General features: G+C 36.4%; 1 protein-coding gene across 9 annotated transcripts in view; it reads left to right on the top strand.

The window, feature by feature from the left end:
* Positions 1 to 27,660, top strand: part of ANO3 (anoctamin 3) — a 237,433-nt gene that overhangs the window by 121,594 nt on the left and 88,179 nt on the right. For 8 of the 9 annotated variants that reach the window (XM_068684984.1, XM_068684987.1, XM_068684991.1 and 5 more), the window contains 2 exons: positions 24,139 to 24,351; positions 24,853 to 24,924. In XM_068684984.1, coding sequence (XP_068541085.1) covers positions 24,139 to 24,351; positions 24,853 to 24,924 — 285 coding nt within the window. Of the gene's footprint in view, positions 1 to 17,078; positions 17,149 to 24,138; positions 24,352 to 24,852; positions 24,925 to 27,660 lie in introns of those variants that run through there. The other variant, XM_068684990.1, reaches the window with a different exon arrangement.

The raw sequence follows: 27,660 nt of genomic DNA on the forward strand, positions 1-27,660 counted from the left end.
AAGATATCTTCTATTAGCTAATATAATTAGAAAAGCTAGACAATCTTCTAAGCATGTAAGCACTTTTTGAAGTCTCAACTAAAAGCTGCAAACTTCAAATTTAAATGGAAAAGTTGTGAGATTAGTAACGTATTAAACAGTGTCCACTGTCTTGTCTTTCAGAAGGTCTAATTGATTTAACTGAATTTTAAATTGATCATGGGCTTCTTGCTATTTCATAACTCTTATGCCACTGTGGTTGAGAATTTTATGCTGTGATATTAGAAGGCTGTGGGCATGCACTTGTTTTATTATAGCAAATTTTGATGTTAATGAACATAATTTTCAAAATCTTGAATACTTGTCTGTTAACTTTGAGCACACCAGTGGTCCTCTCAGATAATGGGTGGCTAAGTAGTATTACTAGTAATAATTAATATTATTATATTTAAATTATAATTAAAATTAACTAGCAATAATTAATAAGTAATATTACTAAGTTGAGGTTATGGAGCATTGCACGGTAGTAGTTAAGGAGGTAAATGCTAACACCAAAGCTAGGTTGAAACTTTTTCAGATTACCTGTTTCTGTTTCTAGGTGTGAAATCAAACACTTAAGGGTTAATAGAAGTATTGAGTTATGTACTGAACAGTTTTAAAGGACATTTTACTTTCAAAATACCTTGCACTAAATTTTATGCAACTCCAGCTGCAGTATCTGCTGAGAGCTGCTTGTTAAACAAAGTCAAACTATTTTTTGATGCATACTTGAATTTAATATCTGTGAATTTTTCTGCCTTCCTCAGACCATCTTCTCTTTTTTTGTATTAAACATGACTTTTTTCTTCTTCTGCACTCCATTAACCTCTTAACTTTTCACAAATGAATGCTTTCTCTATTACCAAATATAACAAACAGATAAACAATATAGTAGCATCACCTATGATTAATTTCTTCTTTTAGCATTAGATAACTGTGTAGCAACAGAGGAAGAGCATATTTCCTGGAGCATTCTATAGAGAGTAAAATTCCAGCCATTTTGCTGTGCTCTCATCTTTTTGTAAACTAATTCTCTTCGATGTGACCACCGTATATTGTATGAGAATATGCTCAGTTCAAAACTGGGCTAAGCAGGAGATCAGACTAAAATCTTTGTCTAAGAATGAACCTAAAATCTGTCTCACTCTTAAAGGATGATGTAATATGCATGATAGGTTCATCAGGATGCTTCATTTGTGGTTAAAATCTAGTACAAAGTCTACAGTCTAGCTCAGTCTTAGTAGCTAGATCCTGTTCTCTGTGTTCAGTGGGAGAGCTTTATCTGGAAAGACCGTTTGTCATCTAAACTAATTTCTTGTGTGTGCGATGTTTCAACTTTCTGTAAGAAGAGATGCAGTGGATATTATGAGATGTGACAAAATAGTGGTTAAAATGTATTTGTGCTTAGGTTTGATATAGAGAAATAGAAATTATGTTCCAGCTGAGCAATTTTGCCATTTCATAAAGGTAAAAAACTTTCATAAAATACATTATTCTTGATTTCTTAAAGGATGTTATTCATGAAAGGAAAAAATATCTTAAAGTAATACAGAAATCTAAATTAGGTGCATAGATGAATAGAGAAAACTTGCATAGTTCTGTACAGTTGGCTTAATTGTGTTTGTTGAAAGGATATCATTTTCTTTTTAAATCGTAGACTAGAAAAGAGCACTGGTAATTGTTTTTCAGATACTTAACCTTTAGAGTTTTTAAGTGCTTCAGTAATGATCTCAACTTTTCCCCTGTAATTTTGGAAAATTATAAAATTACAGATTTTTAAAATAGCTCTGTACACCTCCACAGCATGTCTCAAGACACATTGAGCTGTCTTACGTGGGCCTGATGTTCAGGTAGGTGACTCGAGATTGGTACAAAGGTTGCTGAAGGAGGCTAAAGAAAGTCTTCTAATTAACAGGCTTTTCATTGTGTCTTGCTGTAAGAAGCCTTTGTCACATGCTAAATCTCGTCAGTCACTGAAAGCTAGCAGGGAGCTACAGCATGCTTCGTAAAGAAAAAATTCTTCAGTTCTGCAGCATCAGCAGCTGTGGTGATTTGCAGGTGAACAAGAGTTGCAAAGCGATGAAATCCATGTTCATCATGTGCTGGTAGCTCATTTCTGACCTATAAGTAAGAGAATCACATCTCAGTTTGTGTGTGCAAACATGTGAGGTCATAGACTGAATTTCATTTCACAGAGGCAAACTAGCTACTGGTGTTAAGGGCAGTTTTCTGTTCTAGGTGCCACAACTTGTCAGTTCTTCTGGGTCTTGTATCAGCTCACTGTGTGACTCTTGGTCAGCTTTTATGTGCCTCTTTCTGTAACATCAGGCATGCAGTCATCCACTTCTGTACCTTATCTGAAGGCATTTAGGAGAAATACATGTAACTCTGGTTCTAAATAGTGCCTTGGGTTTTACTAAATAGTGCTCTTGGCTTTTACTGGTTCTGTCACCAGTGTTCACTTTCTTCATTTAAAGTTTCCATTTTAAAAATTTCTGGAGGTATACTAGATTTTCACATGACCTGGAGTTATACTAGATTTTCACCTGAATGAGTAGACCTACATAACAAGCAAATTGAGAAATTATTGTCCTAGAAATGTGTCTGAGCTTACCTCATCATCTGCAGATACCTGTAGGGAGTGGAGGCTGCAGGCATCTTCAGTTTAGAACCAACGAAGTCTTGGCTGGCTGAAGTTCCTCAGCAGAACTTGTCTGCACAGTGAGTGTTTCTAGCATTCTTCTGTGCCATGCTTCTCAGTGATGAGGTGACTGTAAAAAAAAAAAAAAAAAAAAAAAAAAAAAAAAAAAAAAAAAAAAGCTGGCTGTCTTTTAATTACAGACATTATTAATTAGGAGAAATGGAGATTGTTTTCATTGAGGTATTTAATTGGTGTAGCCATAAGTAATGACAGATGTTACAATCTCTCTGGGCTTCATATTCTTCATGTCAATCTTACCAGGAGTGTTTTTAAAGTAGTAGTAAAATACATGTGCTTTTTCTGAAAAATCTTTATTCCACTTAATAATAAAAGCAAAGCATTTCAGATAACCATGTAACAACGAAAAAGTATCACCATAGCAGCTGAAAAGCAAACTGGCAATATACAGTGAGCTTACAGGAAAAAAAAAAAAAGGTAGTAAGTTGAAAATATGTTGGACTGAATTCCTTAAAGTATGAGCTAAGTTATTTGTCTACAGTATAGCTATTGCATACGTAGAAATGGTTTCAGCTTCTGACCAGTGCATGCCCTCTGGGATCCAAAGGATGTCATTTGAGGGAGTCTCTACTTGGGGCGCATGGGATCAGGTGCTGCAGCTCAGTCTGTCTGATGCGTCTTCCTGGTTTTTTAGGCAGAAGAAATGGATGCTAACAGATATCTGCAACAAGTTAATGAAGCAAAATTGTTTTTTAAAATAAATGGGTGAATGCATCTTTGACATAATCAGTCTCAAGAAAGAGATGATTCAGAACCTGAGGATCTGAAATGTTTGGAAATTAAACTTCTAAATACTTGAAGCAATCGGGTCACTGATGTAGTATATGATACAACTCAAGAAATCATTTAAAATAGTTTTGCTTTTATCCTATCTTCTAGATGCATATAGGAAATATGCCAGGTATAGTTAGGAAAGGATGTAAAAAATTTCTCTTATGGGAAGAAAAAAATGACAAGTGACTGGGAGACATTCACACCGCCAGTCCTTCCTTGTCACATCTTATAGTAGAAATAAGACTCAAAAACAGTTTTATTTTCTAACCAGTAACAGCTAAATATAGCGATGGGCCTCCTCTTGAGGGTTTAAAAAAAAAAAAAATCCACAATATTATCATTCATCTTGTGCCAAAGATAGTGGTTTTGTGCAAACAAAAGCTAGCACCAGCAAGTTATGAAAACCTTGTAAAGTGAGTTGGCTTAACCAACTAAGAACATGAAATTTATTTTGGGCTGTATTACTAAAAACTAATTGTTTCAGGCCATCCTTCTGGTTGCTGCGTAGTCACAATTCCAGTAACACAAAGCAAATTGCTCAGGGCACAGCTCCATTGCAATGGGAAGGAACTGTGGGAGCAGCACTTCCACCATACAGACCGCAGTGAGAGGGGAAGCAAACAGCAATGAACCCGAGTTGCCAATGTAAAAATTCAAGTGGCTAATACAGCAGCTAATGTAATACCAGTGGTCAGTGTGGTTTAAAGGCATCAAGACAGCATTAAAAAAAAAACTATTAGAAATGAAATAAAGTGAATAAGATGAAAGGGAAAGAGCCCTTATTTGTTATAGACTGAGATCGTGAAGGGCTACGCAAGTCAAAATAGTAAATATTTCCGTGTTTGGAATGAAGCAGAGTACAAACACTGATGTGATGCTGTGCGAGGAATAGAAAGTTGAGCTTTTGTAACAACGGATGGTGTTCACAAGCTGTTCAGAGACTTCACAAGCAGCCAGCTTGGATCATTTAGACTCAAGAATTTTGTCATGTGTCTAGGCAACGTGTGCGGATGCGCATTTGCTCCTTCTCTGTACTCTAAACCAGTGGGATGCAAAACAGCTTCAGTCTGAAATCTAGACAGATACATTGCAGTTGTGGTGAGTCTCTGCCTTGCCTTCTGCCGTACTGAATATTTTGGGGGCAGAGGCCAGCTGCCTGCGTCCAGCGGTGTTTGGCACGTCCTGATGTGCATGACCTGCAGACGGAGTTACCCAGGCTGTGGGTTTGGAGGTATGGCGTGTGGGTTCGGCAGCGGGGTCATGGGAAACACAGTTTGGAGAGGGACTTAGTGAAAATAACTGCGTTGGATGGGAAGAAAAAAAAAACATGTGTGAGCAACAGAGGGTTTTAAACATGCAAATAAATGCTGGAATTATTTTTTGTTTCTGCACCATGAGCTGGGGAGCTGGGAGGGTACAACACTTGGAGGTACGTGGCAGTAACTAGTTGCCTTGATTGAAACTAAGATGTAATCTAATCTTGTGCGTTCATGTTATTGTTTGAAATTTCTCCTGTATTTTCTACCTGGGTACTTGGTTATGGTCTAGTTAATGAAGCATTCGTTACGGATGCCACTGGTGCCAACTGGAGAGTGCTCTACTCTGGCTGGGCGCATGTCGAAGTTGCTGAGAAGTGGTGCCTCTGGTTGTGTCATACTTCAGGGATCAATGGAACCTAACAGAGGGGAATTCAGGAACTTGCAAGTCAAAGGGGCTTAGAAAATGTGGTTTAAATATTTTGAAACTGCGGCTCCGTACTGGATAAGGCCATAGATCGGTCTACATTAATCAGCTCCCTGCCTAACCGCTTTTCTGGGCTGGTTTGTACAGAAGTGATCGAGTCACTTTGTGTTCCAAGGGCTGTTGGCTTCCCCACTGCACTCTGCCTGTGCCTCCTTTGCTCTCCACCTTTTGAAGCAACATTATCTTCTTTTCTGTTCTAGTGTTAAGGAATGGAAGCTGAGTATTTTAAGTGTGTAGACAGCTATTTTGATCTATTTTTCAAACGTACTTAGTCCTATACTAACACAACTTAACAGGAATTTAAGGTCAAGAAAACCATGATGCAATAACATATATTGCAGTATCTTTCTACCTGCTTGGCATAATTAAAATAAGCATAAGTAATGTATACCATTGCATAGCATCAATCTGAAACACAGCCTTAGGAAAGAATTCTCCAACCAGAATTTCTTAGATTTAGTCTCTGCTGAACACTGATTTAGTGGATACCTGCCAGAATAGCAAAGCATATGTTCAAAAGCCTGGCAAGACTTGAAGAGCTTTGGCAATACTGTGCCACGCTTACTCTGTAGCTAATTCAGCAATGTGCTATTAAAAACAAATGGTACGCCTCAGTTTTCACTGATAAATTTTCCAAATATATAACTGATATTAGTCAAGGCCTCTGTAGATTCTTTAGTAAACAAAATTGATTAGTGAAAACACCTACAAAGAATGTAGAAGAAATTCTTCTGACTGTAGGAATCAAGATGCTTTGCACTTGGAGTCAAAAACCTATTTCTCTTCCTGAAGTGCCAAAGATTGTAACTTTTTATCCAGAATTTATAAAGCTATTTTGGATTCTGAGCATTATGAAATGCCTATGCTACTTAATTATCAGCAAACCAGTGTCCAAACACAGTATTAAAAAATAAAACCAGGAGTAGTCTAATAGCGCTCTGTTTTACATGCTTGTGAAACCCAACATTACCCATCCTGTTGTGCAGGAAGGCTGTGTCACACGTTTTAGTCGCTAGCTCACAGAAAGGTGCCATGCAGTGCTCTGTTTGGTTCCTGGTTTATTGCCTTTTTATTTTATGGTATGAATGATTGTCACAGCTCCTTAATGCAGAGAATTAATTTCAAAATGAGAAGTATTATGACAGTGCTTAAGGGACTGTGTCTGTTTTCTGTCTGTTGGATGTGAGAGTGTGTGCCTGTTCCTTGCAAAGTGATGAAAAAGCTTCCATATATTGCCACTGGCTCGTATTTTAAGTCACTGCTGTGGTTGTGCAGCCTTTGCTCCCTTCTCTGTGAAGATAACCAAGCAGCTATCTTCACATGCTCTTGTACGGCACGGTTGAAGTAAGAGAAAAGAAAGCTGTAGAGCTCCAACTATGAGCAGAAGCGTTAAGTTCTTGCTTGTAGTGGTTTCTTGTCAGTATTGAGACCTTGTCAGGAGCTCAAAGCTGTCTGCCTGTGTGCATTCCTTACAGAAGGCACAGCAAGTTCACCACAATGCTGGCTGTGGAGCTCAGAAGTGCCTGGCTAGCTCTCCAGTCTCGTGGCTTGGTGGTAGAAATCCAGGTTATGCTACCCATAAGCATAAGCATGCTTAAGGGACTTCCTAAAGAAGGGTAGTGCCAATGGTTTTACTTTTTTTTTTTTTTCCATTGTAATTCAAGAGGCTTTCTGACTGATTTAATAAGTCTTTTTTTAAAAAACAAAAGGTGTCTGAGACTTTGCCTAGATTCCAAACACTGGGAGAGTAATATGTATGTGGTGTATGAGACCAAATGCAGGTTGCAATCATTCAAACACATTTCTTTTAAAATTCTGATTCTAATCTAAAGGATTTTAATGAAATATGGAAGTACTGTATCTCCTAACCAGGTAATATTAATGATAAGCATTTATAATACCTCATTTGCATCTCATACATGACATATTTTATCCAATTTCTTCCAGAAACAATGTCCCAGTAAAGTAGGAATTGCCAATGATTTACTTCTGAGTGCTTGTCTAATACCACATCTGTTCTGGATTTATCGTACTTTACTCAGGAGCGTGCCTGGCATACGAAGTACTCTTACCCAGCCATCAGGCAGCAGTCACTGCTTTAAATCTAAGCACATAAAAGTCTTCAGAGGAGGGCAAGTATAATCATTTGTATAGGTAGTAAGGAATCAGAACAGAATTGCTTCACTCCAAGCTGCAGGAAAATACAAAAGGAGAACAAGTTACGTAATAGCGACCATAACTCAGAGTAAAGCAAAAGTCTCCTTAGGGATGATATTAACATTTAAGAGAATAAGAAAAGACTTTAAAGATATTATGGCAGAGTGCCAAACGCCAGCTCCCATTGTCTTTCTCAAAAGCATGTGCCCACACAGCAGCAGGTACTGACCTGCCTTGGAAACAAAAGAACTTGGAAAATACATGCATAATTTATTTTAAAAACCATCCACAATATATGTCCTTCCCTCATGGAAACAGAGATGTCAGAGAGTAAATGGGATAAAAGGATATATCCAGTCTTTCAAATTTAAACCAGGCATTTCTAGCATTCTGCTGAGCATACTCTTCCTTTTCCTATCAGCACGAATAAAGCCAATATGATGGTACTGGAAATCACTGCGCTTGGAACTCACAAAGAAGAATAAACGATCGCTTAAATGACTGTGTGTGTTCACTTGTGATTGTGCTTTCTCCCAGTGGGAGAAATACCTATAATAATGTGGTCTTTACCCTCTGTGCTAATATCTGAAGACAGCTGTTATGTTGAGACTTTCTAAGATCTTGATTTCTTTTTCCGTGTCCTTTTCTTACTTCAAACTGATGTATTAATGCTGTCATACCTTCAGTGTGCGTTTGACTGAGCAGGCAGTGGTTTTGGACTGCAAACGTAACCAGTATCTGGCACCTTGCTTGGGATTTGCAGAAATTCTCAGAAAATGAGCAGGACTTAAACTGTGAAAGGTCATGGCTTTCTGAAGCATGTAAGCGTTCTTTTTAGTAGGAATTGATTTGGAATCTGTCTCAGTGGTCCACAGTATTGATTGAGTCGTCCACATATTCCAGAAAAATGCAGCCAACTTCTGGCAGAAGATTTTGGTTTCTGTCTCTGTGGGTTTTACTGGAATAGCCTGCTCCATGCAATATCATCTTTACTACTATAGGCATCAATATTTTTCTCCTGTCACCATATTGAAAGCTCTGATAGTACAGAAGTCATGCTCAAATGAACGCATAAATTTTGCATACCCGTAAGTATTTTCCGGTAGACATTTATTGTCTCAGTCTGTGCTATTAAATGATTCACAGTCAAAGGGAGCAGAAATATGGCTCCTGGTGATGGCTTATGGACATCCTTGCTTTGGGAGAGTCGAAGTGTTTGCTGGAGGTTTAAATCCCAGTAGAGTGAAAAATGGGATCATGATTGCATTGCCACAGGTGATTCATTACACAGCCAAGTGGCTGTAGTGGGGCAGACGGTGAGCCAGGCAGCAAGCATCAGGTTGAGTATCAAATGTAGTGCTGGCGTGGTTCAGGTGTTGCAGTGGATAAGCAACCTTCAGCAGAGGGGCAGAACCTGCTTGAGCAGAGGTTCAGACCAGCCAACCTCCAGAGGACCCTGCCAACCTCGGGGGTGATTCAGATAAGCGGCAATAAAGGCTTCTGAAAAAGATACAGCTAACTTGGATCTTCTTGGTGCAGGGTGGCATAAGTATGCATGAATTAATAATCACCTGTTTCTAAAATTGCTGGTATAGTTTTTAATGCCATTACAAAGGGCAGCACAAGTAATAACAAGCATGAATATGATGAATGGTGAAAAAATCCAGCAGTTTTCTCTGTTTCTCATATAGGAATTATGTTACTAAGTGTATGCTGTAGTCATCTTTATAAGGTTTTACTTCTAAATATTTTATAAAGGATATTGCAGATTGCCTTTCTCCTGCATGGCACTTATATTCTAAATTATTGTATGATAAATTGTTTGTTGTGCATCTAGGCTTGAAAATTACTAATTGGAAATAGAACTAAATTCAAACATCTTCTGTTAAGGTAACAATCATAATTTCTGAAGCCAAAATTGACAGTTTTAAGCGCATGTACCTTCAACAACAACAACAAAAGAAGTAATACATGAATGTGGGAGTAGGGTTGCAGTGTTTCAGTGGTGCTGTCTGCTGGAGCATCCTGACTGTTTTTCAAACCATGAGCTTAAGCCCACCTGTATGCAGAGAAGAATAGTATGGGATGAGTCAAATTTAATACTGATTTTGATGAGCGCAGAACTGAATTCATGGTGACCTCTGGTTTTCCATAGTAAATACTTTTCAGTGTATATAGACTTCAAATCAGTTTTTCATAAAGGATGACCTCAATATTTCTACATTTGTCAGGGATTGTCTATCAAGCTGGTGACAACCATGCAAGAAACCTAGTTTTTCTTATCCTGAACCCTTACCTTACCCGTCCCCCAATGAGTAATGGGTAACATAATTTCATCTTAAATGTTCATTTAAAACACTGATTGATTGCAATATCATTGAGTGCTTTAGTTCTCCCTTAACAGATTTGGATCAATTTTCTGTAATTGAGTTTATTCTTGATATACTTGAGAAATTTTACTTCACCAAATAAATCGTGGTGATTCCTAGTCTTGGCTCTGTATGTTTTGTGTATTTTTATTAAGTATTCATTACTGTGACAGTATTTAGAGGCATTTTAGAGTATTTTGAAAAGCATATAACCATATAAATGCATATTATAAGTCTGCACAAAGAGCTTTTAAGCCATTAGTGCCACTGTTGTAGATAAGTGCTTAGGGATTCTTATATCCAGGGATTATTTGACTGCTTCACATGATGAGCTATTAAATCCTCATGTGAAATTTAGTACAAATTTTTTTGGTGATTACGGATTAGTTTATCATTGAGTTTAGCAGCGGACTTGTTTGTCATCTTTGCAAGTAGATGAGAACTGGTAAGTTAAGCAGTCGGGAAGACTGGCTGATCCTCAGCTGTGGAAGCACACAACAAAATTGAAAACACACCCCACGCCACCCCTGAAACTTCCATCTTATGTTAAATTTTGTCTGGAAGATTGGTCCACAGCTTGCTTCTGAAAGAGTTAAAGCCTGTAGCACATTTTTTTTTTGTTGTGGAGATAAAGCCTTTGAAGCTGTGAAATCCTAATGGAACTATTGTAAAAACTAGGCCATCTGAAGGAAAGACTTCTGCTTGTACCAACCTTTAAAAGCACCGTGTAAGCACATCTTCAGTTTCTCCGCTCTTTCATATTTCTCCAAGCTTATCAACTAACATCTTTTTTGTAGTTTGGGTACTGGAGGCTGGAGAAGAACTTTCCCGAATCATCTGTTGAAGGCAACTTTAAAATAATATATTGATTTTAGATTAAAAAGCCAGGTAAAAGGAAACTAGAAGATGTGATTTCAATGTGTTGAATGCAACTAAGGCTTAACATCAGGTGCAGTCTTAAAATCTTACAAAAGTTGATAGGGAACTCACTACGAACGTAAGTAGTAAATAGCTGAAACTTTTCATATTGTATTTAATATAATGCTGTGTTAACTCGAGCTTATTCAGTTATTCCTGGAACCATAAAGAAAGGCCAGAAGGTAAGTGGGTACTGCAGGCTCCATTGCAGGTATTGGATGGTACATCCTGCCATGTTTAATCAGCTCTCTTGCAGTTGACTGGAAGAAGAACCTGCAAACTCAGCAGCATCATCCAAATGCTCCTGGATGATGCTCAAGTGTGAGGCACTGCCAGCACACCTAGGCAGACAAGACTAAAGCAGCTTCACTTTGGCTTGGAGTTCACAGGGGACCTGTTAACAGCTGCAGTCAGGAAATGCCGCTGTTCTATCACAACACAGGGCTGGAAGGGTCCCCAGGAGATCACTAGGATGTTCCTCATCCATAAGCTGTGATTACTTTATTATTTCTGATATATTATTTCAACCTATTCTAAACAAGAACGATTTAAGAAAAGGAGGAGGGGTATTAAAATACATATATATATGCGCTCTATTTTAGGGCTAGTAATCTTGCCTGTTAAGAAGTTTTTCTAGTATCGAACTTGGTTTTCTTGTAACTTAAGCTCACTGCTCTTTTCACTAAGCATTGTGGACAGGGAGAACAATTTATGGCTCTCTTAAATGCATAAGCTTATGTGCTTGAAGACTATTATCATGTCTTTTGTCTATCGACTAAACAACCCCAGTTTGTTCAATACTTCTTCACTGGTCATGTGTGCCCACTCTAATTCCATCTCATATCCTGCTTTGTAGACTAAGTGATCAATTTTTCCTTTCTGAAAAGAAGTGCTAAGTATTTCAATCAGTTTATAGTGTCATACATTGTTAATGAGAAAACTTGTACATACATATATTTGACATGTGGTCAGAGTAGTGCCCAACTGCTTTTGAATCCAAGCAAAGGCAGTTTTGCATAGTCTCTGAAATCAGAATTGCATATAAAGTATAATCAAAATCTTTACAAAATCAGGATAAGAGGATATACAGTATGCTTCCCTTACACCCACAAGACCTCTTACTCTATTTTCGAAATAAAAACAGGGCAGTGTGATATGACTTGTCCCTGAGATATATGGACTGGCGTCCACTCAACTTTCTAGGTTCCTTCTGGTCAGCAGTGTGCAGCCGACCATCCACAGATCTTGCGATCTAAAGAGGTTAGGAAAAATAGTGTAAGCAAGCTCTCAGAAAATTATATTCTTGTTGTGATCAGTGTTTGTATTTGTGATAATTCCAGAGGTTTTTAACCAGAATTCCTTTTTCAGTCTGTTTCACTACAGTCATGTGTCTTGTTTTTTTTTTGTTTTGTTTTCGTTTTTCCCCCTCTTCTCCTCCCTCCACCCACCCCACTCCACCCCCAGTAATCTTCCTGGATTCCAGCAGTGTGCTTTTAGTCACTCGTCAGAGTTCCCTTGTGTGTGTGTCAATAAAGCTGGACAAAAAGACCAGGCTACAGCATGCCTGAATTAGTAATTTACAAGGGTAAAGAGGTGAAGGGTAGAACGGATGAAGTACATAACTCTGGAATAAACTATTTAATACATACTAGAGATTTTCAGGAGTTTATGCTTTGACCAAATGTGGGTGTATTTTTTCTTCCACACTTTAAAAGCAAGGCTCTTGCAAATTCATATATCCCCTTCCTAAAGCACGTGGGCAAGATATCAATTCAGTGAAAATGTCAGAGGAATTCTTTTTAACATTAGCAAATATGTTTTTCTCAACACTTTTGAAACAGATAAAGCAGTTTTTTGGTTGCATTACTCCCCCTCCCCCCAAATGTTGTCAAAATGGATGCACTTATTCAAAATTTTATGAAACTTCAAAATATGAAATGCTGGTTGTTAATCTATAGGAGTTCTTAGGTATTAATTTTATGGGTGCCTTTTGTAATTTGTCTCGGGTAGGTATGTTTTCCCCAATTTTTCTAACAGTGTTACTGTTACTTAGTGCAAGCCAGGAGAGGAACATCTACATAACAAAGAGAGGAGGATGAGAAGATTCACATCAGAAGCAAAATTCTTCCTTCTGCTATTTCCAGTAGCGCAACTAGCACCAGAATTGTCTTTGCTTTCTGCAACACGGAGAGCTGCAGGCATGTGGGTGGTGTGGGATGATCTGGCACCTTGTCAGAAAACAGTTTGCACCCTTAGAGGTCCACTTGTTGTCACAATAAAGCTTAGGTTTTTGGAGGGGCCTATAAAGTCCTGTTCAGTAAAGACTACCTAGCTGAACTGCAGTATATGAATAATGCATTTAAAATCTGTTTGCGTTTTGTTGCATGTAATCACATCAGTGAGCATCTTTTGGTTTATGTAACTAGATGCTGACCCTAAAGTCCTCACTAATGTGTTTGCATCATAACTGCACACCTGGTTGTGCAGCAAAGAGTACAGGCGCATTCAGTTCCCACAATTTCACAGTGTTTGTAAGTGGTAGTGCTGTGCTTAAATGGAATCACATCGCAGAGCTCTTCACGGGGCTGTGTTCTGTGAGCAGCGCTCCTGCCACTATCGTCATATTTTTGGACACATGAGGAGAAATAGATAAGGTACAGCAGCTCCTCCCGGTGACAAGTTATTAGGCTGATGCACCCTACAGAAAACATATATACCCTTTCATCTGCATGGGTAGTATAAACAACAAATCAATGTTAAAGTGCTATATGAGTTCCTTATCTTTTTCTCTTATCTGACAGATGACAAAAATAAAAATTAAGAGAAATGTGCTTTAGAATAGTAGCAGGGTAACTTACAGACAGGCATGGAAAAGTGTGAGCTCTGTGATTGTATTAGCACAGTGTTCAAATGAGAAATTTTAGTTTTAATGTCTTTAAAAAATAATGTGTCATTGCTCATGTTTACCATGTTAACCTTTTGTTCAAGAATACCGACTTACTCTATTGTCTCTTAAAAAATGTATTTGAATCATGTGTTTATTTGGAATATGATTGAAATTGTAATTAGATTTAAGAATGTCTTATTAATTCTCTTGTAACAAGAAAAAGCAGCTGTGAAATTATGCAGTACAGGTTATGTCAAACCTAGGAACTTTTGGATTGATTGTTTATATTTTACCTCATATTCTTTCTGTGAAATATTGCTTTGAGATTTGGGATTTTTTCGGTCATAAGGATTGACAAGAAAATCCATTGTGTGAGTTCTACTGGAACTTGCACAAATGGCTCCCTTGGAGAAGAAAGGAAGGCAGCTCGACCTGTCCAAATTATTTCCTCAGTACTGTTTGTTTTATGTTGCTTTTTTAAAACGAAAACAAAAATCAACCAACCAATGAAAAAAACCACTTCAGTCTAAACAGAATATTAAAGCTATTAGATGTTTGTTTTTTTTCTGAGTATCTCACCTTAGTTTATTTTGATACTGATCTTTAGATTATATGTATATTTTTGACCATTTCTTGCCTCTTTATTGTGAGACCTACCTCCACAAAAGTAGCAGTTTTTTCTCTCTCTCTTTTTTTTTTTTACAGTAATTACACCTATTAAGATTTAGTTCTGTCTTTGCAGTGGGTTTACATGGCAAGGTTTCGATTTCATCTTCCAATTTTCAATTTCACCAAATTTAATCTTTTATTTTTTACAGCCATGGAAGTTGCATGCATACTTGCATTTAGAAATAGTTTATTTCATACTCCAGGGCTTTGTCGTGTGTGTTGTATATTCTGTAACCTGCCTGGCCATAAGAAACTACTCACAGCCTTTGCAGTGCCTGTTACAGAACTGCACCTTCTGCAAAAGGCCCATTATTCTGCACTACACACAAGAGTCTATCTCTAGCACTGCGCAATGCTTTTAACTTCTGCTGTTGTCCATCCATGCAAAACTGTCAATTGCCATCTGCATTGATCTCTTTTCATTTTAACATTACTGACAAATGTGAAAACGTCCAGAGAGCTTTTTGTTACTATTATTGTTACTTGACAAAATGTTAAACTTGATTTTATTTACTCACTAGTCTTAAAAGTTCACCACACTTATATTTTACCGTAGTCTCTTCCATTACACCATTCCATCTGCCAAACATATACTAATTCTCCTCAACAATATCTGGATTTCTCTTTGAGAACACTAGTTTTATGGTTGCTTTTCAAGATAGTCAGGTTTAATCCAAAGCAGAATATTATTCCAAAACAAATCTCTTATTTTTATTGGTACAAATTCAGGTTTTTGTTTGGTTTCATTGTAGCAGTTTAATTGCAAGCCTCAGTCAAGTCATCATTTGGAGCACTTTCCAACTGCCTGGAATTCTCAGCTGTAATTTTGCAGGCATCACTTTGTCAACAGAATATAATCCATGTACTTGCAGGTTTCTTTGAATTCAAATCAAATATGATGTCTAATTAACCAGCTATTCCCACCTTGGGGTCGATTTCTGGAATTCAAATGCAAATTCATGTAATCTGCAAGATGATTTTTTGTTGTCCGTTTCGCTTAAAGAGCTAAATTCCATTGAGATTTGTGCCAAAGTCTGAGGAATACCAGGGTATTACTACTCTACTGACTAAGCAGCTCTTTTTAACTCAGATTTGCTCTGCATGCCACATTGTCCATTTTACCACAGGCATATTTTACATAGGTTTGATATATTGTTTTGCAAGGAATATGCAGAAAGCTGAGCAAAATCAGCAGTTAAAATGTGCATTGGGTCATAAGACCCTGCTTCTGCCTTGCTGACTTGTCATCTGACCAACCATCACAGAATACAGATGTTAAAAAAGGACATGCCACAGTCAACCTTGCCTGCAAAGGAGCTGGCTACTACAGACCGTTCATCTCCTAAGGTGAAAAGTGGAGCCATTTGGTATACAGGGAGAGAAAGCACCAATTTTCTGACTTGTATTCCTTTTGGGGTTGTTTGCTTCTGTTGTTATTTTTCCTTTGTTTGGCTAGCACATAAATATTATTTGGAAAAAAAAAGAAAAAGATAACTGGACTCAAACCCCTTGATACCTATTAATTTTATGCTTGGTGCATTTAAGCAATATCTTGCTCTATTAAAAGGCAATAATGCACTTTCTTCCTATTCCTTAACCTCATTATGTTCTTGCTAAATCAACTCAATTGTAGCAGTTCTGGTCTCCTGAGGATTCTCTGAGAAGGCATTTTCAGAAGAATTTCAAGACTAAGGCCTGTGGAATAGCCTACTTTGAGATGAATATTCTCAAGATTTACTGTTGTTCTTTGGGGGAAAGGGAAAAAACAATATTTTGTTTCATTTGTAATGTTTTCTGGCAGAAGTGTTTGTTACAACGTTGGAGATATTCCAGACTAGTTAGCAGCCTGCTGAAGCCTCTTAATTCCCATGTTCAGTTCAGCACAAAAATATTTTGTTTTATTTTTATGGGAAGTGTTATTGATGACTCAGGCACACATTTCGTTGCATTGAAATCAATGTTTAAGTGACATAAGAACAGATATTCTTGGAAGGAGGCTTTATAGAAGATACTGCATAAAGCTTTGGAATGATGTCATTAATTAAATTATTTTTGTCCCTTTTTTTCCTTTCACTTTGGCTCTTCAAAAAAAAAATCAACTAATACCTTTTTCATTAAAAATAACATGTAGGTGGTCTAAACCAGTTCTCAGATATACAGAAAGAATAGAGTTGGGGTCTATATTATGTAATCGAGAATATAAGGGGAAGAAGTAAGGTGTGAAGATCTGAAAAAGAAAAAAAAAAAAAGCATTTTTCTAAAGTAAGCTGAATATTATTGATTCTGAATGAGGTAATGAAGTTTTCCTTAAATGGGAACGCTACTATTTTTTTTTTGTATGTGTGGCAATCCAGACCATACAGGGGCCTAAAAGTCTTCAAATAAGAGCTAGAGGGGCCTATAATAATAGTTTTATAATAGAAACCTGTATTTTTTCCCAATTCCATGAGCATAAGGTACAAAGGGATGCTTAGATATTTCATGGAATAAATTTTTATTTCAGAAAAAAGTATTCTAGTGGTGTTTCATTACAGCAACCCTTAAGTACTGGCATTGGCTACTTCTGTAAATCTTGCAACCTGGGACAACTTCTATATATATCTTAGATAAAATCACACCTAAAAAAAGTGGCTGTTTTTTTTTTTTCTCATCCTGTGAGTTAATTACGTATTTTTTATCAAGGTAGAGCTGTTTAAAGTAGTAGACCTCACTTTAATTTTCAGTTGATTGTTACAGGAATTATCCTAATAGGCACCATGTGGGATCGAGGACAGGCATTTGTTACATTTAGGAGAGGTCTGTGCAGATGCAGGTCATTTGTTGATTCTGCTGCCAAATTTCCTGGTGCTTCCATAGGGAAATAAGTCTTTGCTTCATAGGCCAGAGTGCAAGAGGTATATAGAATGGAAGAAACATAATTTCCTATTCTTTGTGATCATGTAGTAGATCGGTGTGTGTTTTGTTGGATTTTTGGTTTTACTCTCCATTTGGTATAGTTAGGACAGAAGTAAGGCCATGTCTGTTTAAATAGAGTTTACAATCAAAGCTATAGAACCAGATAATATTGTTTCCAAAAGTAACTTAAATGGGAGGAAAGTCTTAAACCTAGGTTCCATAAAACCTGCAGTGTTGTGGCATTATTGGTTTGCTTCTGTTGGCACAAAGGCAAAATGTCTGGGTGGAGATGGTTTCATTAGAGACTGAAAAGAGTTCCATATTGATAGGGATATCACAAGCAAGCCCAAGCCCAAATAGCAGACTTAGTAATAGTAAAACAGTTGTTGGCTAGGTTTCTTTCCCAGCAGAGTCCTCTAGGGATCATTTTTAACCCTAGTTGCTATATTTAGTAGTGAACTGGAAGTTTACTTAAAATCATTGCTGAAGTAGTGTGCAGAGGTCATGAGGACTGGAGCACTGAATTGAGTACCGGCCAACAAGAAGCATTTCAGTACAGAAGTTGGAGGCTTTTCCTGGGAAACAGTGTCTTGGATTTAAATTTTTGCAAGTGGCAGCTATTTATAACAGATCATCACTGTCCGTGGAAGACCTATAGGCAGGAGGGCTAAGTATGACTTTGGAGCTCTTGTGTTTGCCATTGTTACAGTGCTGTTGGAAAGCTGCGTGCTGTTCTACTGCCAAATCAAGAAAGAACCACAACATTTTGATAGACTTCCATTAATCCTTCATTATAGTGCTATTCTGTAGTTGTATGTAACAGCTCATCAAAAAAAAAAATAAATAAAAACTTTGATTTAGTGTCAAAATCTATGGCTACCTGAAAAAGTAAAGTAATAGCTTTCTGCTTCTTAATCTGTTAGATACAGCACTATAAAACTGAAGCTTAAAAACTGAAGCGTAACAAAAACTTCATTATTGGAAAGATTTGTGGAGGAAAAAGATTTTTCACCACTGAAAACCGCTATAGCATAAATCGGTATTTTGAAATAATTATTAACTAAACTTTTTCTTTTTTTTTCTTTTTTTTTTTTTTGAAGTCCTATTTTGTATATTGTGTTGATCAGTTAGATGATCCCACCAGTTCATTCCATTCTCATTTCTAAAGACTAATTCTCACCCATGTAACTGAGGAAAAGAAAACCTAGCACAAGTATGGCATTTACAGTTTACTTATGTTCCTCTTTTCACAGTATTTGTAACTGGGAAAAAAATAATCATGGTATTAAATGGAAACAATCTTAAAAGGCATGATTGATGATATCATTAAACTTCAGATTATTTCATAAACACCTTCATAAATCAATTTTATTTGTGGTGTGGGATGAAAATGAAAAATGCCCTTACAATGAGTTATCATTCAGGATGTATTTATTAGCTAGCCTAGGAGTTATATTCACCCAGTGGCTACGTTTGAACATTTAATAGAAATAATGTTGACCTATTCATTTCATAATGGAAAAGACAGTTAAAGGCAATCTGGAAAAATACCTTTAGAAAATTGGGATTCATAAGCTTGCTTGATGCACTGATTGTATATAAGAGAAATAAGATTTATCTTTGAGGCTATTTTCTGCCCGGTTACTGTGTGTCTTATTTTTCCTTTCTTCACAAGGAAAGGGTTGACTAATCCTAGTTTTGTTCAGGCTTTGTACTTGGGTTTACCGTATCATAAGGATACTTGACATTGGTTTCTTTTTCTGTAAGAACATAAATGGGCTCTGATGTTCTCCAGTTTGGTTTTACCTTTTTTATGAAAAAGGAAAATGGGTGAATTTCTTAGTCAATTACATTTCTAATGTCTGAAACTGAATAATATCCTTTGTATTTCTTGAGATCTTACAAATAAATGAGAAAAGTAATATCTGTTGGTTCCAAAATAGTTTGTTTCTTCATTATTAGGTATCTTTTGATCATAATTTCCCAGAATTTTATAAAGAAATTGTCATACATTATTTTCTTTTGGAGGTTGCTGTTGCCAACCAGACTAAGCTTATTCTTTAGCAGTAAGTACCTGTTATATCCATTGATTATTGAAACCTAAATTTTATAGTGCTCTTTAGACTGAAGCTGTTTTCTACTTCATACTCAAGAAATGTTTTCACATAAAATTTAAATGTCACGAAAATCATTGCAACTTCTCTTTGTGTTGTATTTCATTAGAGAGCCTAATTATGGTGATACTGACAGAAACATTTGAAATTTCTGTTTCTCAGTCTGTTTAATGTGTTTTATAAACGACACTTCATTATTTCATTTTAATTAGACTCGTGTGGTATGTGAAGCCAAAGGATTTACACAGTTTTTTTTTCCTTTTTTTTTTTTTTTTGCTTTGTTTTTACAATTAAGAGGGCATTTTTATCAAGAAAAACTTATGTTGACATGAATTCTTGGTAAGACCGTCATGTTGTTGACATTGGTTGTGAACCTTATTATATACTGCATCTCTAAAATTGATGCTATTGATTTGGCTTTTATAGCAGTTAGTCCTGTTTCAAACTACATTTTATGCTGGATTAATAGGCAAATTATTAGGCTGTTCTTTTTGAAATTACCAGTGATCCAGTCTTGCTAAGCGTGCTTCTGTTGTTAGGCTGACAGTGTGTATGTGCTACCTATAAAACTTTCCTCGTATAAAACGCAGAGCAAATGAAATGCAAATAAATTTTTTGTTACCTTGTAGTAGAAATGATTGGCTGTATTTCACAGAATGAGGCTTAGGAGAATTTTTCCTTTATGTTTTTAATGGCCCAATCCAGAAGGCATCTGAGAGCTGGCTTTATTTAGCATTTATTGAGATGGGCATAGTGTTGAGTGTGCATTAAATTGTGCGTACTGGTTTAACGATCAGAAAAGCTCATCACACTCTAGCTCCATCCTTCCTGTCTGCTCTGCCAGGAAGCTATGAGAAGATGTAGTACAGCTGGCTATCCTGGCTTTGAGCCATGCGGGGATTTGCCTACATGTCAGGAATCCCCTCCTTTCCCTCAGAAAAATAACTCTCTCTTAGGCAAAAGTGCTAAAATAAAAGACAAGATCTAATTACACCATAAACTTTAACCACCTTTTTCTCCTATGTGAGAAATTTCTGTATTCATGCTGTGCTCGTTTCCATACTCATGCTAAGTGCAGGGGGAATGTTTTATAGGAAAAGATAAAATGAATGCAGTTTGAAAAGAAAAATGATTATTTTTTTCAGGTCATGGTCTTGCATGCCTGAAAGCTATCTTAACTGTGTGTTTCGACCATTTTGCTGCAATGCTAATATTGCTACAATACAAATGATCGTCATCTTTACCACAGTTGAAAATGTTTGCACAGGTCGTAAAGATTTCCTCCCATGAAATCCCCTGTTTCCCTTGAATTTGACAATGGATAATGTAACCTTGAATTTGGTTACTTGTCTTTTATTGCAGTTCCAAATATCTTTGACTGAGCAAGTGAAGTACTGTAAAGTTGCAGTTGAGAAGGTCCAGATTCCAGAAAAAATAAATAAATAAATAATAATAATAATAATAAACAAAACAAAAAAACACCTTATGGCAAAGAGAGGAAGAGAGTTTCAGTAAATCAGTTGAGCGACCCAGTTTATGATGGTAGCCACAAGCTGTGTGTATACCAGAGCTGAATAAGCGTTGGCATGCAATAGCAAATGCCACCAAAACATGTGGGTCGTGGAACTGGACTGTGAAGCTCTACCAGAGAAGAGAACAGATTAAATAGTTAATTTTGAATCGTGGAGGCAGATCATACTGCTGTGTGCAAACGTGCAATGAGGTTGCTTTCTTTCTTCTCTCATGTGACTCATTCTCTCTAAGCAGAAGCAGCATTGTATGTATTAAGGAATCAGCTTGAAATGATGTGGAAGAATATAAAGTAAGAGAGAGCAAAAGGAAGTAATTTTCATTTAAATTGAGGCAGTGCCTCATAAAAGAATTGTACTTTTTAAAAATGTGTATCACTTAAACTGTTGTCAAAATTGAATGACAGTGTGTGTTATTTGCATTACCTTAAATTTCTTCGGTAATAAAATGATTCATCGTGCTACATACAGTGATTCCAATAAGAATGCAAAAACTTTTTTTTTTTTTGCCAACGTGAATAATTATACATTAGGGTCCATGATTCCTGTCAGTATGTGGCTGCTGAAGAAACTGATCGTTACCCAGAATAATTACAAAGTACATCTCTTTCCATATTTTTCTGTAGTATCCATTGCTCTAACTGTAAATTTCAGCCTAATAAACATGTCCATTAACGAAGCACTGCAAAGAATACTTCCCAGAAAACTTGCAAGTAGCCTGGCAGGCACTGTCTGGTGTTGCTCTGTCTGATCAGGACAGGGTCGGGGTTATAGCCCCGTGGCACCACGCACTCTATTGGCACTGAGCCTTCAGTTCAGAGTCATTAAAAGCAGAGCCCTAACTTAAATTAACTATTTAAGAATGCCTGGCACTTTCTGAGGCAGGAAGACCAAGAGCAGCTACACTGCGTGGCAGATCTGGAAGAACTGTCCTCAGTGGACTGATGAATTTCTGTGTGTCCTGGTGGAGCGATGCTTACTCTGGTGCAAAGCATGGTTGTTGAGCTCAGGGAGGTTTTGAAATGAACTTTTAAGGCTTTAGCCATTGTAGATAAATACTGGAACTATCCTGCTAATCAAAGGACCTTCATTATGGACTCCCGTTAGAGCTTCAGAGAAGAGACATCCTTGCTGAGTGTGACGTGCTTCTTCGAGTGCCACAGATTTTGTTGAGGAAAAATCCTCAGAATTTCATGGCTCTCCAAGCAACAGATCGATTTAGATTGCATGGCGTTGTGTTTGTTTGTTTTGTAGGTTTTTTGATTATTTTTTTTTACATAGCACAAATGGAGAGAGGTAAATCCCAGTCTAAGAGATTAGGATTTTTAAGGAAGTGCTACAGTGTAAATTATACTCTCAAGCAGAGAAATAATGTAGTAAAATGGACTCTCTTCATTAATTGTCTGAGGATCTTTGACACTGTGTACAGCGATCACAGAAGATCTGTTAATTTTATACAGATAGGAGGCCTTAGCATTCTTCATAAGCAAGCCATAAGACTATGCAACGCAGAGGTAAATTGTACAATTTAAATTACTGCTTGAGAAAATGCTTGACTTCTGTCGTGTCTTCTGAAAATGTATATGGCTTTCTTGTTTTTTGGAAAACACTGAAAATCAGTTTCACATCAAAAAGGGTGAATGCTAAATAAAACAACATGCTAAGTTTAGTCAAAAGCAATGTTTTGGGAGTATATTAATGAACATGTGTGACTTGTAATATTTATTTATGAATATTTATTTATTTAAATATTTATTTATGGGGATTTAATACCCACTCAGAAATGCATGAGACAAGAAGGTCATGTCACCAACAAATGATGGTATATTAGTTTTTCATTTTAATCATTTTCCTTGCTATTTTTTAATTCTTTGGTATATTGCTTTTGATAGTGAAGTGTAGAATCTTAAGCTCGGTTTTCTTTTGAGACAAACCAATTTGCATTTGATACAGAAAAATGAATTGTGAGTTTTCATTGAGACTTTCTAGTGTCAGTATTTCCATAGGAAGACCAGTTCTCAAAGAAGCTCATTTCCTGTAGCTAGCATTTCATTTTAAATGCCTTCAAAAAGACAAAATATTAAACTTTATATGTCTATTTCACTTGTAAGAAATAAACCAAAAGTAATCTGGTCAATAAAGCAAGTTACTGTATTTTCTGACATGCGCTTTTGCATAGAATGCCTACTATTTGTTGAGTGTGTGTGTATTTAATTGCTGTTAAATTGTTTCATGTCTGCGTTTCTGTAGTGTAATTGAATGAGAAATATGGTGTGTCGATGAACAATTCTGTACTGGGACTACGACTGGGGATGTTCTGGTGTTGGACTAAGGCTCTTTTCCAGGGCATCCTGGAAAAGAGCTTTTTTATGCAGAGAGGCTTTTTTATGCAGAGAAGACATTGTCTTGTCTTCCCCTTATTTATTGTGAATATAACATAACCGATTGTGCTTTTCTTAGACAAGTGCACTTGGATTGTTTACCGTTCCACTCTGAATCTCTAAAAAATCATGCATTTTAGAAATTATTACTACATTATTGCAATTTAGTGTTAACAAGCATTACAATTTATATAAAGTATATAAAGTTTTTTTTATTAAAAAATTGTGAGATGTATTTTGGAAACGGAGAGTTGAGATGTTAGAATAAGACAAACTCAGAACAGGGATTGATATTTGCATCACTTTTAGATGATTCACTGAAAGCATTGATCTTCACATTTTTTCATTTAAATTAACAATCTGCTCTTTCAGGTGTTCTCATTGGTTTTACACAATTGACTAGTATCAATGAATGGTGTGACCTGAACCTGAAGCTGGGCAACATATATGAAAGCCCATGATTGTGTATGTGTCTCAGAAGAATAAACTAGAATTAGCTAATAGATTTGTAATAACTCCGAAGTATTTTAGGTGTATTTCAAAGGAGAAGCTGGTCATGAATCCTTTGGGAAGTTCATGAACATTTTCTGCTTGTATGTCTTTTTTTTTTTTTTTGGTGGATCTTGGAGGATTTTTATTCATGAAATTTTGGTAGACAAATTGTAATAGGGTTAACACTGGGTACTGTCATTTGATTCCTAATGACTGGATAACATATATACCATGAAACTACAAGATTAAGAATATTGTCAATGTGAATCCTTGGTTTTTGATGTAAGAGTAAGTGAAGAATTCCTGGATTCTCTTTTTAGCTCAGCATTCTTCTTCAAACTTGAAATATTTAAAACATTTTTTTAGTCGGGGAGTTGCTTATTAAGTGGATGAAAAAACTTGAATTTTCAAAATAAGCAGTCTGTCTTTGTTGTTGCTTAATACAGCTTCATTTTGTCTTTTGTCTTTTCCAGGTATGAATACCAGCAAGAGTGAGACAGTGAAAGAACATCCCTTACAACCCTCTAGAAGATCGCTGCCATGCTTAGCTCAGAGCCAAACTCATCCTCAGAGTCTGAGCAAGCATTCTTCATTTCTGCAGCCAAATCGTGTGCAGCCACAGCCTCGGCCTCAGCCCCTAAGTGCAGGGACATCTACAGCTACAGTGGATGTAGTGTCAGAGCGAGGTAAGAGACTGTCTCTCAGCAGCTTCTTTCAACACTGGGTATGGAAGGGCTCCTTGGGAACATTATTCATAGTCCTGTGATACCTTAGATACAGTTTTTTAGCATCTTCCATTAAATTACAGTGGCATCTGATAAGCTTTGATATGTTTGGGTATCTACAGTTTGTTGATTAGATGGTGACAGAGTTGTATGCAACAGCTAGAAGAACCTTGGTGCTGAGTTTTTGAGTATAATCCCTACGTTTGAAGCTCAAATTTTGTAAAGTCTTTCCTTAACGTCGATAGGCACTAAATGTTACTCTAGCAAGTTATTTTACGAAGTTAAACTTCTCGCTGGAAGAGTGAAAGTCTTCAGTAAAGTGATAGTTTTTTTCTTCTGCCAGTGGAAAGTACTTATCAACACTTGAGCATATTTCTTGTGTTTTGAGTCACTGACGGCTTTAAAAAATGTATCGTGCTTTGATACCTGTGTATGATGATATGACTATTGCTTTTATTCCAGCTAAAGTGATGGAGACTTTGGAAAACAACTTGATCAAGCTGTCTAATACAGAATACAGTGATCCATTTTTAGGTAAGGTTGTCTGAACTAAAGTAATAACAAATTGCCGATGCTTCTATTACACTTGTGGTATTTCTGTGTGGAAGAGCAATACTCATCCTGAACTGCCAGGTTGTTTTGAAATGGGAGAATAAATGTGACTAATGAAGTGTGTGCTATCATAGATATTTTAAGGGAGACATTTCAGAAAGTTCCGTAATACTTTCTCAATTTTTAGACCAACAGTAAATAGTGATTAAAGAGACATGTATCTTTTCATACATTTAATGTAACCTTTTTCCATAACAGTCCTTCATAATACAATCACTTTGAAGCATACTTTAGAAATTCCTTTGAAATTGTGGGTTTTTCTGCTATTATTATTATTCCTGTATATTACTTTGTTCAGGATTGTCATGGTTGCAGTTGTTGTTATGTTGTTTTTGTTCTACATATTCACACACACAGGATCTGGGGAAAAAAAAAATTACACAGAAAAATAGCTGTAATTGGGGCATATTTGTACCTGCACTTAATGCTATTCTGATGCTGAAAGCCAAAGAAAGTAGAAAAGCCTTAAAATAATGTCATCCTTGCAATGTCAAACAGAGACTATGTACACACAAAAGGAATAACTTGTAGGTTCCAGAACTATTTTTTAAATTCCCTGTCTGTATATCCCCCATTAGAAGTACATAAAGATTTTGCTGTACCTTGCACAACTACTGTGAAAGCTTTTTTTGTTCAGAGTCAGTGTAGCATCCAACTAAAAATGTTATCTTCATGCTGAAGGAAAGAGATTTGCTTTCAGAAAGCTATTTCTGCTTAGCTCTCACTTGTTTTTGTATTGATTTTTCTTGCTTCCTAAAATACATGATAGAGAAAAAATTCTTCAGAGTCTCCTAAAGCAGTGGCTACTGGAAATGTGAGTGAAACTGATAGTTCCTCCAAAACAAAGTAAAAATGTTTCAAAATCATGACAGAGTCCAAAAACTTAGCATGAAGATTGTGTTAGAAAGCCACACGTCTCAGGTTCCTGCTGAAGTTAGTGCTGTCCCTCAGTGTAATTGGTTTCATTGGGTAGGCAAGTATGGGTATGAGAAGTTTACACGGTTACTCTTAGTTTCTTTTTTTTTTTAATCCTGTTCTTTTATTTTATTTCATTATTTTATTTATTTCATTTTATTATTTTATTTATTTCATTAATTGCTTACATATACACATACTGATATTATTACATATTTATGTGTGGTAGAGGAAATCTTTTACTTTAGTAAGTGATGCACTATTCTTCCTTCATATCCACTTGGTTTTCACCTGAAAATAAATGTGGAGACCTCAGAGACTGAGGAAATGATAGATCAAGTCCCATCAGCACAAAATTGTATTAAACTTTTCTGTGGATGTTCTCTTCTGATTATGGCCATGTTATTTGAAGAGACAGAAGAAAATACTTAAATGGTAGCCTTTTTCTAAGGTAATTTGCATGTTTAAATTGAGACACTCCCCAATTATATCACTAAAATCAGTGGAACTATTATATAATTAAAGAAGTGTGATTGGTTTGGATCTTCACCTACAGGCATGAAACAGTATTTATAAATAAATCCCAGAAAGGAGTAGTAGAGGTTGTATTAGATAAAATCAGCATTAAGCTCACCAAGAGAAATCAGAGACAGTTAAAAAATAAATAAATAAATAAGTAAATAACCTTTTTGTAAACCTTCAAAATTCATATATTTTCTTTTCCTTTTGAGGATCTTGTTTATGTGGGTAAGAAATTGTCTGCAAGACTGAACCATTCTGTGATTCTAAAGCGAAAATAGATTTTTTTTTTCCTGAATCTGAACAGTCAAGGGAGTATTGCTGTTTGAGCTTTGATCACCAAGGAAGTGAGAATGATGCAGTGCTGCTCCAAGCTTTAGTCGGCATTCTGGCACTTTGATAGAGTTTGCAAAACAGTCTGACTAATGGGTATCATCTTTTTAAGAAACCTTTTCAAACCGTTCTCCTGAGAACATGAAAGAATGCTGAATTAAGTGTTTGTGGTGAATTTTTAATTAGACTGTATCGTGGAAGTGTACACAAAATAGACCAAGTGGCTTTCTTGTCTTTCAGAATTGTAACTGACTGGATCTTCTACCTTTTTGTGAGAAAGGGATTTATAGGCATCAGATAAACGATTTGAATTCAGTGGAAAGCTTCTCCTTTAATTAATTGACGGTAGCTAAGGCCATAAATGTGTTGCACTTATTTAGTCAGTGATACTGATGAATTTGTAAAGTAGGCAGATCATATATTACACCTTTGTTACAAATAACACATCCAAACAGAATCAAGGACATAATGGTTTTATGTGTTTGTTGTTTTGTGTGTTTTTTTTTTCTCCTCTGTCAGTTTTAGGTGGTGAGTAGTGTTTTTAATTTGAGGAATCAGGAAATTCAAGGAAAGAAATAGGCCCTGAGCTTTTGTAATGTATAATGTGATCTGTGGAGTTTCAGATGTGCCGTAATGCTCTGTGCTTAGCCAAAGCTTAGTGCAAATTCGCATCCAGCAAAGGTTAATGGGGCCTTTAGATCTTACACAAGCTGGAAAGCACCTGATGCTTGGTTCTGGACCTTTAATAAACAGGAATCATTGCATTTCTCAAAGGGTGGTTGTAGAAATTTTCTGTTCTCTCCAGAGCAAATCATGCTATTGCTTTTACTTCCTTGAAAATGTTCCTTCTCTTCCTAAGTTTTTGAATTATAGAAGAGTATTAAGTTATTT

Source organism: Anas acuta, chromosome 5 (genome assembly GCF_963932015.1).
Source record: "Anas acuta chromosome 5, bAnaAcu1.1, whole genome shotgun sequence".
NCBI classification, from domain to species: Eukaryota; Metazoa; Chordata; class Aves; order Anseriformes; family Anatidae; genus Anas; species Anas acuta.